The sequence below is a fragment of the Streptopelia decaocto genome (assembly GCF_964273445.1).
Source record: "Streptopelia decaocto genome assembly, chromosome: 2".
In the NCBI taxonomy this organism is placed as follows: Eukaryota; Metazoa; Chordata; class Aves; order Columbiformes; family Columbidae; genus Streptopelia; species Streptopelia decaocto.
The window spans coordinates 63,001,153-63,013,764 of NC_138655.1; the positions used below are offsets into that span (position 1 = coordinate 63,001,153).

General features: G+C 40.6%; 1 protein-coding gene across 5 annotated transcripts; it reads left to right on the forward strand.

Annotated features, from left to right (window-relative positions):
* On the forward strand, positions 1–8,433 carry GMNN (geminin DNA replication inhibitor). 5 transcript variants are annotated; one of them, XM_082044276.1, is made up of 7 exons: positions 1–146; positions 699–762; positions 2,697–2,795; positions 3,171–3,309; positions 4,034–4,116; positions 4,196–4,306; positions 5,749–8,433. In XM_082044276.1, exons 2-7 carry the CDS (start codon positions 718–720, stop codon positions 5,950–5,952), a joined length of 681 nt encoding a protein of 226 aa, XP_081900402.1. In that variant the 5' UTR covers positions 1–146; positions 699–717; the 3' UTR covers positions 5,953–8,433. The 5 variants fall into 5 exon arrangements, with proteins under 5 accessions (XP_081900402.1, XP_081900401.1, XP_081900403.1 ...); XM_082044275.1 differs by having other exon boundaries at positions 29–96; XM_082044277.1 differs by lacking the exon at positions 1–146 and adding an exon at positions 318–409.
* The last annotated feature ends 4,179 nt before the right edge of the window (positions 8,434–12,612 follow it).

The window sequence follows — 12,612 nt, forward strand, 5'->3', positions numbered from 1 at the left end:
GAGCGCAGCCTGCGATTGGCTCGGATAGCTGCCGGCGGATCACATGACCGCCCCCGCCTTCCGCCCTCCTTATAGTCGCACGCCGGGCACCAGAAGGTAGTTTTTGGGTGCGTGGGGTGTCAGGAGCCGTGCGAGTTCGGCTAGAGGTGAGCGGGGTCAGTGAGCTGAAGGGGTGGGGGCAGAGCCGGCGGCGGCTCGGTCTCGCTTGGGGGCGGTGGGGGTGCTGCAGGCTCCCGTGGCCGCGTTTGGGTTTTGCCGGGCTCCGGGCTCCCATCCCCATTGGCCACGCCGCCGAACGGGGGCGGGGCGCTGCGAGCTCGGGTGGCGGGAGCGCGAGGGTGCCGCCTCCGCACCCCCCCCCGCCATCTTGGGTGAGCGTCTGTGGCGACCCCGCCATCCCTGTGGTGAGGTGTGCGGGGCTGTTACCTGTGGTGGGCTGGTGTGGCACCGCGCGGGGTGTCCCCTCAGGGCTTTGCGTTTTTAGGGTGCTTGCAGATTATATCTCGGGGGGGCGGAACCCCAAGAGGGGCTACAAGGGCTCTGCCACAGCTTGCTGGACACGCGGTTCACGACTGAGTTTTAAATGCTGTTTTGAAAGTTGGTAAACTGCAGTTGTCATGTTTTGTAGCTAGTGTGCCTGAACTTCAGTTGCAGCCAGATATGACTACCTTTTTTTTTTCTTTTTATTTCATTTCCAGTGATCCTGTGAATTCCAAGATGAAACAGAAACCGAACACAGAAAAATCATCAGGATCTTTACAGGTATGCTTTCAAGTCTCGACGCTAGAATACAGGAACAGATAAGGGATAGAAAATAGAAGATTAAATTTATCGAGAGTATCTCAAAACACAGGATTTGCTTTGTTTAGGGGTTTGTGCTCAGTTCTCTGGGAAGTGGTCTCTCTGTCTGACAGAAGTTTTATATCCACTGGAGGAATACAAAGGGATCTGTTGCAATGTGCTTCTACCTGGCTTATGTCCTGTTGGCTTCAGTAACCTGGCAGGCAGTGGGACTTTGGAACACTGTGTCCTGCTGGGGCATATGTGCTTATGACTGCTTTTTTTTTTATTGCTCTGCAGGTCCTTTTTAGTTTGACACTGAGCTTACTGTCTTTCTGTGTGGTTGTTGGTTGGTTGGTTTGTTTTTGTGTGGTGTTTTTTTTTTTTTTTTTTTTTTTTTAAGTGGTGACTATCTGTCTCAGTTCAGTTATTACCTCAATCTGGCCGCTAAGGGGTTGTGGAGTAGGTTCTGTAGTCTGGCCTTCATATAGGAGTGAACTTACTGAGAGTTAAATTTGTCTTGACTTGAGCATGTCTTAATTGAAATATTAATGCAGGGAGCTGTGTTTCTAAAACTCACCCTCATGAACCATAGTTGCATTGGAATTCGTGGAAGTGCTTAAAGGATTTAACTCTTTAAGAGGTGATTGATAAGATGTTACTGAAGCTTATACCTATTTCAGTCTTGTTGCAAGACTCATTTGTTAAGCATTTTAATGTAGGCACTACTTGGAACTGTACAAATGCCGTATAAAATAGAGACGAGTAGCCTTCTGTCATGAAGGAAAGGGTGAATTAAAACTTCTGGTCTTAATCACAGAATGGTTGGTGTTGGAAGGGACCCCAGGAGATCATCTGGTCCAACGTACCTGCTAAAGCAGGTTCACCCAGAGCAGATCACACAGGAGTGAGATTAATGAAAATTGCCATTTGATAAGTTTGAGTTATACACATGGTGATCCTGTCCTATATTCAATCTAGGGTATAAATTCCCCTGTATGGCTTTTTGCACTTTCAATGGGTTAACTCAGGTATTAGTCAATAATTTATTGGCAGAATATACTCAACCCTAAACTTCAATAGCAGCAAGCGGTGTCTGAGACCGTGTGCTTCTTGTTCCCACAGCAGTTAGTGTTTGTCCTTTAGTTCAACAGGAGGCTAATTGGTGGCAGAAACTACCGTGGGAAAGGCGAACTCTTGTCATATGAAGTATGGTGTGGAACAGTGACTTTCTCACGCTGCTGTGGCATTGTGTTCTGGCTATTCTTGCTTGGTTGTCTGCCATTGTTTGCTATCCCATGGTGGCAGCGTAACCAACCAGGTCAGAAAGCTTTAATGAAGGAAATGGGTATTTAAACATGATAGGAAAGTCGATAAACATACTGTTTATGCAAAACAATAGCCTGTCTGGATGGAAGCAAGCTTTAGATCCATTTTAAAGGATAATTGAAGCAACGCATCTATTGAAGTGAACACTACTTGAAGGTGTGTTCACAGGTAACAAAAATGGATATTGCCTAAAGTGATGACTTTACCAAATAAACTTGCAATTACAGTCACTTTTGTTTTTCCCCTGTTGACAAATACAACTTTGGGAGCTTCAGATAAAGCTTACATGTATCACTGCACTGCAACTGGCCTTGGAGTCTAGTCAGAATATTTCTGCTATGAGACCTGTTTGAGTTCCTTGACAAAGGGAGAGGGTTTTCCAAGAGGCAGGGACTGAGTATCTTCATGTGTTTAAGGTCCGTCTCTGCTACAAGTAACTAGATCCCCTTCTTTGTGCAAGCCTTAACATAGACTAGAGTATCATATTTTGCTTTTAAGATGAACTGTGGGTTACCTTAATGGAAATATGACAAATCTCTAAGTTTGTTTATGCAGAAAAGAGTCTGAAGCCATATTTGTCTTTTTAGAAGTACCTCACAGACACAACATGCAATGCTGCCCCAAGACGGACTCTTAAAATGATTCAGCCTTCAGCAACAGGTTGCCTGGTTGGCAGACGTAATGAGGTAGGAATTAGAAGACAACCTGTACAAGTGTAGTTATTTCTACTCATAGTGAAATGTTTTTGAGGTTTTTTGAACTCAAAACTAATATTTGGGAAAACATAATATGCTAATTAGTGTGACACAACTTCAGCTTACTATTATTTTAGTAGTGAGCAATATTAAAAACTAGAAATTTTTGAATACTTTGGGAAAATGTTTGAGACTTTTTTTGTGTTAAACCTGTGGGTATCAAGGATGATGTTTGTAACGTGAAGAAACTGGGGCTTAAAGACTTACTTGCAGTCATTGGTGAGCAGATTTACAAGTTTGTGTTGTTTAAAAAGAAAAAAAGCTGAAACATTGCTCTGAAGTTAAACCCTCCTGTGTTTTATGCAGAAGAAGTCTTCAGTCAAAACGAAACTCTTGAATAACAAGTTCACCTCAAAGGCTTGTAAAGCTGGGGTATCTGTGGACAAGGAGCAAGAAAATGAGAATATGAATGGTGCCGTTCAAGCTGTAGATCTCATGATAAAAGGTATATGGTACTTCCTGAAATATTTTATTCCACTTAAAAATGCTGTGCTCCCATTGGAATACAACTTGAAATATGGTTCCTTTGTCAGTTAGATAAGGCCTTAGTGTTTTTATATAATGGCTTACAGGAGTTAATGATACATATCCTCTGTAGTATAGTAAATAGAATATAGATATCTGATGTTTAAGAGTGAGTCTCATCTACTAGTTACTATAAACTCAATGTGCAGTAGTGTTAAGAAGCCCCATAGTTTGTTCCTTTGGCTTATCAACAAGCTTTCAAGTGTCTAATTAAATTGAAATGAAAGTCTGCTTTGGTGTAGTGTGCTGTGTGTGCAGTTTCTCAGAACAAGTTTGAAAGTATCTCAAGTTCAGTGAGAGGCTGATTAAGCCCAAGATGTGGAGAGTGACTTGGAAATAAGAATTGTCTTCCACAAAGTATGTGTAAAGACTGACAATTGCAAATGTGACCATCATTTTGCAAAGCCTGCTGCCATGCTTGGGGCAGCTTCTTGAAGATTCTGCCTGTATAGCCATTAATACGGTGTAGGATCTCTGGTTTCTGTAAAATTGGGTCTTTAGTTGTAAATTTACAACTAATCTCTGGGAAAATGCTATACAGAGTGAGTTCTTATCACTTTATAGAACACATGTATAAAAGTTAGGTATCTTAAGATGATCTCAAGAGTTCAGTCTTAGCATGGATTTATTGTGGCCTATTTCAGGAAGCCCTTCATCTCAATATTGGAAAGAAGTGGCTGAAGAAAGGAGGAAGGCTCTGTATGAAGTACTTCAAGAAAATGAAAAGGTAGCTAGTGGAAGGTAACTAATTTCTGTACCACTGGCTATTGTACTCCTGTTTTTAACATTTTGTTCTTTGAACGCAGCTGCACAAAGAAATTGAACAGAAAGATGGTGAAATTGCCCGCCTGAAAGAAGAAAATGAAGAGCTAATGTCCCTTGCTGAACATGTGCATTATATGACCAGCATGATTGAGGTACTTGAATTTTGAGTTTGTGAGAAATCAGCAAAAATATTTTTAATGAATTGTGAATTCTATGTGTTCATACAACTCTTTATTTAAAATAATTATCTAAGCTGTTGCCTGTGGGATTGCTCTGATCCAGAGACATAAAGCCACTTCTAGGGAAGGAGTTCTTCTGGCTTAAATTCAACAGGAGTAATGAGAAAGTTCTTAAGAGGGTCATTTTTCTGAAGGGAAGATTCAGCCTTTTGTCTTAACAGGCTTTGCATCTTAGAGATGGTGATGTGGGAAGGAAGAGTTTGTTTTCACTTTTCCAAGACTATTTAAATTTGAGTGTTGAATAGGTTGTGTGAGGTTTCTGGCTAAATGAAGTGTTCTGCTTTTGTCCCCTGAGGATCTAAGCTTGAAAATGCGATGCACAAAGTAGAGTGGTAAGAGGAAGAAGGGAGCACATATGCTCTTTAAAGTCAAGGTTTCACTGAGGAATTGCTAGTTTTGTGGCCCCAAAAAAGGGTCGGTGCACAAATAAAACTCTATTGGGTTCATAAATTTGTAAATTTCAAAACAGCTTCTTCTGAGGATTCCTTAGGGACAGGTAGTTGTGTTACTGATTCCATGAAAGCAGGATTATGTTGTCTGTAGCAGTCTCTGAAGCTGTGATAAGTATATAGCCATGGAACCTTGATATTAAAATAATAATCTAGGTTGTTTTTGTAAGGATTGAGCTCTCAACTGGGATACGAAGCTAAGAATTAAACTTAATCAAGCTGATTTTTAGTTAGTGCAATTATTTAGGTCAGTCTTGAAAGACTCCCATTTTGTTACACGTTTTTTTTAAATTCAGGGGGTGCTGCCTGATAGTAATAAACCCACAGGGGGAAATTAAATTATTTCAGAACTTAAGGATTAATGTTGGAAACTTCTCTGCAGTTCCTGAAGAGTTGATTTTGCTCACTTCTGAGGCTTTAATGAGTGTTAAGTGATACATCAAACAACTAGAAGCCTCAAAAGCTGTCTCTTACAGTCCTGTTTTTCTTCCTGGGATCAGGTTAGGTGAGGGACTTCTAGTCTGATCATCAAATGCTAGAAACTGCTGGGTCTTCTAGTTCAGCTAGACTTAATGTAGCTTCATTATCTCTGATTGAAACTATAAACTTAATCTGTAGTAATTTTTCTAAAATTAAACCTTTAGAGTTCTACAGTAACTTTTACTTTTGACAAGCTATTTCCCATGTTGCATAAGATAAAACTTGTCCTATTGAAGAACCTAAGGAAGATTTAAGAGTCAACAAACCAGATGTGGTCTGAGTTGGAGGTAGCAATTTGGCTTGAACTCAAGTGTCTAAGACTTGTGACTGAGGAATGTTTTAATTATATCAACAACAGTCTTACCTGCATGGCTATTAAGTAGAAAAAGTACTAAGTTCACACTTGTGTTTTTGTTGTTTCCCTAGAGGCTAACTGGTCAAGCACCTGACAGTCTTGAGACACTGAAGAGTCTGGCTCTGGAGGAATCTGAACAAGAAAATAAAGAGCCTAACTGTGGAGACAATGCAGACAGCACTTCTGAGGAAGGGCCAGCACAAGTATCATGTGGCTTAAGGGAAAGTATATCAGATCTTGCTTCAACGGAAGTAACTCATTTGCAACAGGAGTGACAACTTTAAATAGGCTTATGTATGTGGCTTTTAATTGCAGACTTCCTCTTGAAAGGACATAGTAAAACTTCTCAGGTATAGAAACTCCTGTGGAAGCATTACAGATGTTGGGTTTTAACTGAATAATATTATGTATCAGTGGGAGTATCTGGATACTGCATAGTAAACTTACTACAGGCTGCACTTAGTTGCTTGTGTGAAATGCAAATACTGTGTATTTCAAACTGTTGTGTAAATATCCGTTGGTCTGACATGATACATGAAAATTGATAAATAAATCTTTGCCTTACCAAAACAGCCTTTTATTGAGTGGCTAGTTCTAGGTTTGTAAGTCAATTGCGACTACTATAGATAGAAGATTTCAAGTTTTTAGGGAGTGTCTGGGCAGTTTAACTCCTTAGATTTGCAGCATTCTGGAGAAAATGGTGTTGGTGGATGGGGAAAGCAAAACTTGTGTGCTGTTGGTGAGGCTTCAGAAAGTCAAGAATAGGTAATAAGAGCCGAGACTTGAAATCTTGTTAGATTTATGTGTTTCAGGAGTTTTGAAATAATTGCTTTGTCTTCTAAGGGAGACTTTTCCAAGATGTACAGATGAGAGATTAAGACAAAGTATTAGACAGTCTCTTTTAGAATTACATTTATTGTAAATTAAAGGTTGTTCTTGATCATAATAACAGCTGCACTGAAAATTTAGGTGAGTGAACTCAGCAGTTCTGTAAGTAACAGGGTCTTTGAAGGATAGGCTTTAAAAAATGGTTGCCATTGCAATGTCTTGTGAAGAGCTTAAAGTTGAGTGGCTTGCAGGAGGCAGAGATAATAGGAGAGATTCTGGTTTATGGATCTATCAGGCCTTGCCAAAATGGGTGCTTCAGGGCATCTGTGAACACACCTGTGGTGCTATCAGATGGGCACCTTTAGATTCCTCCCACATCTTATTCCATGTGGGTATCAGTAGGCTAACAGATGTTTCACAGCTGATCAGTTGTGACATTTAGGGAATGTAAGGACCATTATCTTCCTTCTAGTTTCCATTTCATCTTTAATCTGGTAACCACAAGGTGAGGCATCATATTTTCTTGTGTTAAATCTATTCCCAAATACCTGGATACTTTCTAAACAAAAGATTATGCCTTCCAGTTTGTGCTCTAGAGGATGCTTAGACAATCCTTTCCATCACAGTGCAGAAATGGTGAAAAATGTGTATCCTTTAATTTGCTGTGTTTAAGAAAAAAACAAACTGGATGCTGGATAATTGCTTTGTAGAGAAACCTGGGTTTTCTGTTCAAAAGAAATAAATAATACTGTAAAGTGACTTAAACATCTTCTATATTGGATTCTAAACAATTTTCATGTCAAAGTAGTTCTTCAATAGTAAAAGAGGAAACAATTTAACTTGTTATAAGTCTTTATGCAGTGCAATGTAGTTTGTTATTCATAGTTAAGTCATTCTGCAGAAGTGGCTTTATTTTTAAACATCAGGAATATTTTGCATCTGCAGAGACCGTAGAAGGGAAGAAAGCACTGTGTAATTAGCTGGCCAGGCAGACCAATCCAACTGAAACGGCAAGTGCAACTTCCACCATTTCACTTCTTGCTCCGTGAACTCCTGTAATACAGGTGCTGTTGCTAGAACAAAGAACTGCCAGACAGTAACAAATCCGGAATTTTCATGCATTATCTGCATCTGGCTCTTCCCTATTTTCATCAAGATGGTCAAGAGGAATGCCTAAGGTTAAATCTTGTGCTTTTTCTTGATCAACTTAAAAAAAAAATAAATAACAAAGACAGTTCCTTGAGTAGCTGGATCATTACTTCTGTTGAAATGAATTGTGTACAAAATCAATCATGTGAGTTCTTCATGTAGGCTGATGGACATATTGCGGTACTTTTAATAGAAGAACTTTTGGCATCAAAAAGATGTGGGCCACTTAGTAATAGATGTACTTTCACCCCACGTCTCTTCAAACCAAGGCTACTATGGTTTTATTAACTTTAATTCATTAGCAGATATAGTAGTTTGCTGTATAAACTCTTGAAAAAACATGCTGTGGAGAAGACACCAGATATAAGACAAATAAGCATGTGCTCTGTCCTGGATGTATTGGACCTTGATAAAGTAATCTCTCGATACTTACTGTATCAGGAAATATTAATGTATGAAAGTGTCAGTTTTGTGATGCTGAATTAATTGCTGTTTTAAGTGTTCTAAAAGGGTCAAGTTTCATTTATTGTCCCAAAAATTTCTGAGTAATTTTTAAAACATGGATGGAGTAGAACTATCCTGTAGTAAGAATAGGGACTTGGTATGCATGTGTTGAAAGCCTTTGTTTTAAGTGTATAGGGAAGCTCTTATTTACCACTGAAACGTGGCTATGTAATGGCTGAAAATCAACATCACTAAAGACAAAGACATTTCATATCCACCTGAATTGCAGACAATATTCTGTCTAGCATAATAAAATTATCAGTTGTAGAACCTAACTGCAGAATGTGATTCATTCTAACTGCTTTTGTGCACCAACTTGACCAACATACTGACTTCTTTTCATCGCAGAGGCTGTGGCCACAATCTTGTCTTTCACTGGTGTACCTTAAGGCTGCTTGGAAGTGGGGGCATCTGCTGTGTCCTAGCACTTCTCCCATAAAATGTGGATGTCTTGACAGGACAGAATTTTGGGTATATAAGACTAAAGCCTGGAGAGACTGCCCGTTTGCAGGTGTCAGATGCTTGAAGAAGGAACAGCTGTTTGGGGACTAGCAGAAGCAAGCAAACTCCGGGGAGGGTGGATGCTTTGTGTGAAGAAAAACTTTTAATTGATTTAGCAAAATCACTGATCTTAGTGCAAACACCCATTGTATTTAAGACAATGGGTGGAGGAGAAGTGAATTAGACCATAATAACTACTTGGCTGGGCAGCTGAAGTCACTTGATGTTTGCATTGTATTGTTTATGTGAGGGCTAGTGTTGCAGTGTGTTGTAGCCTGTGCATAAGTGATGAGGTTGGTCATCTGTTTTTGCAAGGAAGTGCGCTGCATATTCATTTACTTTTCTTTAAGGGCTGTCTGAGGTTGCTTTCAACTGGATTTGAGATTTTGAGCAGGTTTGCAAATCTGCCAAGGCCATGTGTGGTGTTCTTGAAACTGAATTGCATTGTTATCAACATTTTCTTCAGCAGAAAATGTTTATTGTGGATTATTTTTTTTCTTTCCATTCTTGTAACAACACAAAGTAGTTCAGCAAATGATAATGGTGTTCTGAGAAACTTTAATGTGCTGCTGCTTTGTCATTCTGCCAGCAACTGCCTGTAAGGACATGTGATCAGCTACCTTGAAGGTCAGACCCTCGGCTATGACAGTACCTCTGTTGTGCCCTTGGGCGCCACAGCCATTTGAAGGGTGTGCTGTGGATCCTGTCATCAGGAGAATTTTATTGCAAATAGGCAAAGCAGGGCTCCATACTTCAGATACAGAATCTGGTAGTCATATTGACTCCTAATTTTGAATGCTTAAAATCAGCAATAATCAGAATTGCAGAATCATAGAATGCCCTGAGTTGGAAGGGGACCACAAGGATCAGAGCCCAACTTCTGTCCCTGCATATGACAAGCCCCCAATTCACAATGTGTGTCTGAGGGTGTTGCCCAGTCTCTTCTTGAACACTGTCAGGCTTGGGGCCGTGACACCTCCCTGGGGAGCCTGTTCCAGTGCTCCACCACCCTCTGGGGGAAGAACCTTTTCCTAATGTCCAACCTAAACCTCCCCTGGCACATCTTCCTGACATTCCCTCGGGTTCTGTCAGTGGTCACCAGAGAGAAGAGCTCAGCGCCTGCCCCTCCTCCTCCCCTTGTGAGGAAGCTGTAGCCGCCATGAGGTCTTCCTTCAGTCTGCTCTTCTCCAGGCTGAACAAACCAAGTGACTTTAGCCACTGTTCATACAGCTTTTCCTCCAAACCTTTCACCAGCTTCATAGCCCTTTTCTGGACACTCCCCAGTAGCTTTATCATTTTTTTTTATCCTCTGGTGCCCAGAACTGCTCACAATGTTCCAGCTGAGGCTGCACCAGAGCAGAATGGGAGTATAACAGATGGCAACACCGGGTAAAGCTGTAGTAGATACCTTTCCTGAGGGTATACTGGGTAGAGGAGTCATCCCACCAATAGCAGCATGAAACTCTGACTTGCTGTTACATCTACTGGGCAGAATGCAGAGGTAATAACAGCAAAAACCACCACAATTCGTGGAAAGGCTGAGGTGACAATAAGCCACTAACTAAACCATTAAGGCAAACTCCTTTCCCGAGTGCACTTTCCCTGGCGAGCTCTCTTCAGCCTGCACTGTTGCTGAGTTACTTTGGTACTGGAACCTTTTCCTGACATACCTTTCTGGGGTGGCCCAGACCTTTAAATTTGTTGGAGTCAACCTGCTGTAGCCCTAAGAAAGAGGTTTTATAGTTGCTGCCTGCTTGTTCCTTCTTTGCTACTTGGTAAGTGTCCACTCACCTCTATGCACGTGGTTTTCCCTGTTCTACAAAGGAGAGCTCTTGCATTAATGTGGTAGGAAAGGGCAGCATTGTCAACTCTGCAAGCACAAAAGTATGTAAGTTATGAGATGAATATGTGATTTGTTCCTTTTTATTTGCTTCTTGGTTTTGGAAGCTTTAAGGTTTGTTCACTTTTTCAAGGGCTTGTTGCCCTGAGGGCAGAAACTTTTGGGACTTTGTTTGGTTTTGTTCTTAAATTAAGAGTGTGATGTTTTTGTTTGTTTGTTTTTGTATGTTAGAATGTGATCCTTTGTTTTATTTAGTTTTCTAAAACAGCATTAACACTCAAAGTGAAATTTAGCCTCTGTACATCTGTATATCAGGTTCAAGCTTGTCAGTCTTGGATACCACAATAGGAACTATATTCAGTCTAACTGTTCCCACTAAGATTCCTGTGAATTTTCCTCGTTGACTTTGAGAGCAGTTTTCACTCCTGTTTCAGATGAGCTGTGTACATGGTTTTTTATGTTTGTAATGGTGTAGCAGATCACCTTTAGGTTAATAAGCTTTTCAGAGGATGGATTTAAACTATGAGATCTAAGTAGATATAAGCTATGGTACCTGTATTTGTGAGCAGCCCTGTGCCCTCTGCAGATTTGGCTCTGGATAGGCAGCTCTGCGTTCGCCAGGTCTGTGTCATAAGCCTGAATGTCTCCAAGAGGAAGAGGAGTGTTTTCTGTTGAGACAAGTCTGTCTTCACAGATGGGAAGAAGCAATCAGCAAATGTTTGGTAACAGTCCTGGATCCTCTTCAGCACATTTTCTGCTCGTCCTTGTGGAGTCTTTCTTGATAAGTATCTTCAATGATAACACAATGATGATTTGCTCTGAACTTAAACTAGGAGTAGCTAGAAATGTAGGGTACTAGCGCTTGCTTGAGAGTAAACTCATCTCACTCGTTCCTAAGCAACAGTTCAGAATGTACCCTGTTTCCCTGAAAATAAAGACAGCGTCTTACAGTAATTTTTGCTCAAACTTATTACTTTTATAGCTGCCTGGACACTATTTAAATTGACGTTTTAAATGAACTGTAAGTAGGGCTTATTTTTGGAGTAGGGCTTGTATTTTGAGCATCCTCAAAAATCCTGAGAAGTCATGTTAGGGCTTATTTTTGGGGTAGGTCTTATTTTTGGGGAAACAGGGTAGGACGCATAACCCAATGACTTTGTAGCTTTTGCTTTAATGAAATTGTGTTCTACACTGCGATGTGGAAACTACAAGCAAGCTCTTGACAAGGTACTATGTATTACAGGTAGGAGCTCTTGACAGATATGGGAATATAAGAATATTCACACTTTTAAATAGTGTATGTCTCTTGCTGATGCTCTGGGATGGGTGCAAGAGCCTGCACAGACATATTGGAGCAATCAGAGAAGGAACACAGAGGGCACAGTCTTCCCTTTGCTTCCAAAATAGCATTTTAGTTTACAACTGACATTTTAAAAATTAGTTTTGGTTCACCTCACAGAGGTACAACTAAGAGCTGTCATTTTCGCTGTAGTTTCATCCCTTCTCTACTTTTCCTACTTTTGTGGGTTGGTGTGTTTATTTCAATCACTAAAATAGTTTGCCACTTACACCCCCCCCCCCCTTGGCCAGCAGAAAGATGAAAATAAAAGAGTTGTGCATATTAAAGCACAAGCAAGTATTGTACCAGTTCTCCTGCAGCACAAGAACTTGCAGTTCTCTGCCCACCTTCAGGCAGCAGTCCTTGCTACATACATGTAGCGAACATATATTGTTCGCTTGCTCTAATATAGATGTTTTTGTAAGATCTTAATGTTCTAAGTCTTAGCAAAGTTGATAGCGTATGAAACACAAATCACTTTACCCTGTAAGAAATCTAGCAGGTGACTTCATAGAATTTATATAATTTTTTTGAGATTGTTGTGAAGTCTTGTCCTGGTGACCAGGCTGGAAAAGATAAATACTCCCTACAAGGCTTTTCCTTTATTATGATTGAACAACTCCCTAATGGTTTGTCCCAAATCCAGCTGCAAGTATGTGGCTCTTGCTGAGTCATCTCTGGAGCTGGGACCTACTTCCATGATGTCTGAAGGTTGTATGAGCCTCACAGTGGAGAGGTTGCTGATAGAGTGACTATACATATAGACTGATGTGC

Excerpts from the sequence above, each read along its gene's own strand:
- GMNN (XM_082044275.1), top strand. The coding sequence starts at position 44 with ATGACCGCCCCCGCCTTCCGCCCTCCTTATAGTCGCACGCCGGGCACC. Across the intron at positions 97-698 it reads CGCACGCCGGGCACCAGAAG|TGATCCTGTGAATTCCAAGA; the intron begins GTAGTTTTTGGG and ends TTTCATTTCCAG. Across the intron at positions 2,796-3,170 it reads TGGTTGGCAGACGTAATGAG|AAGAAGTCTTCAGTCAAAAC; the intron begins GTAGGAATTAGA and ends TGTTTTATGCAG.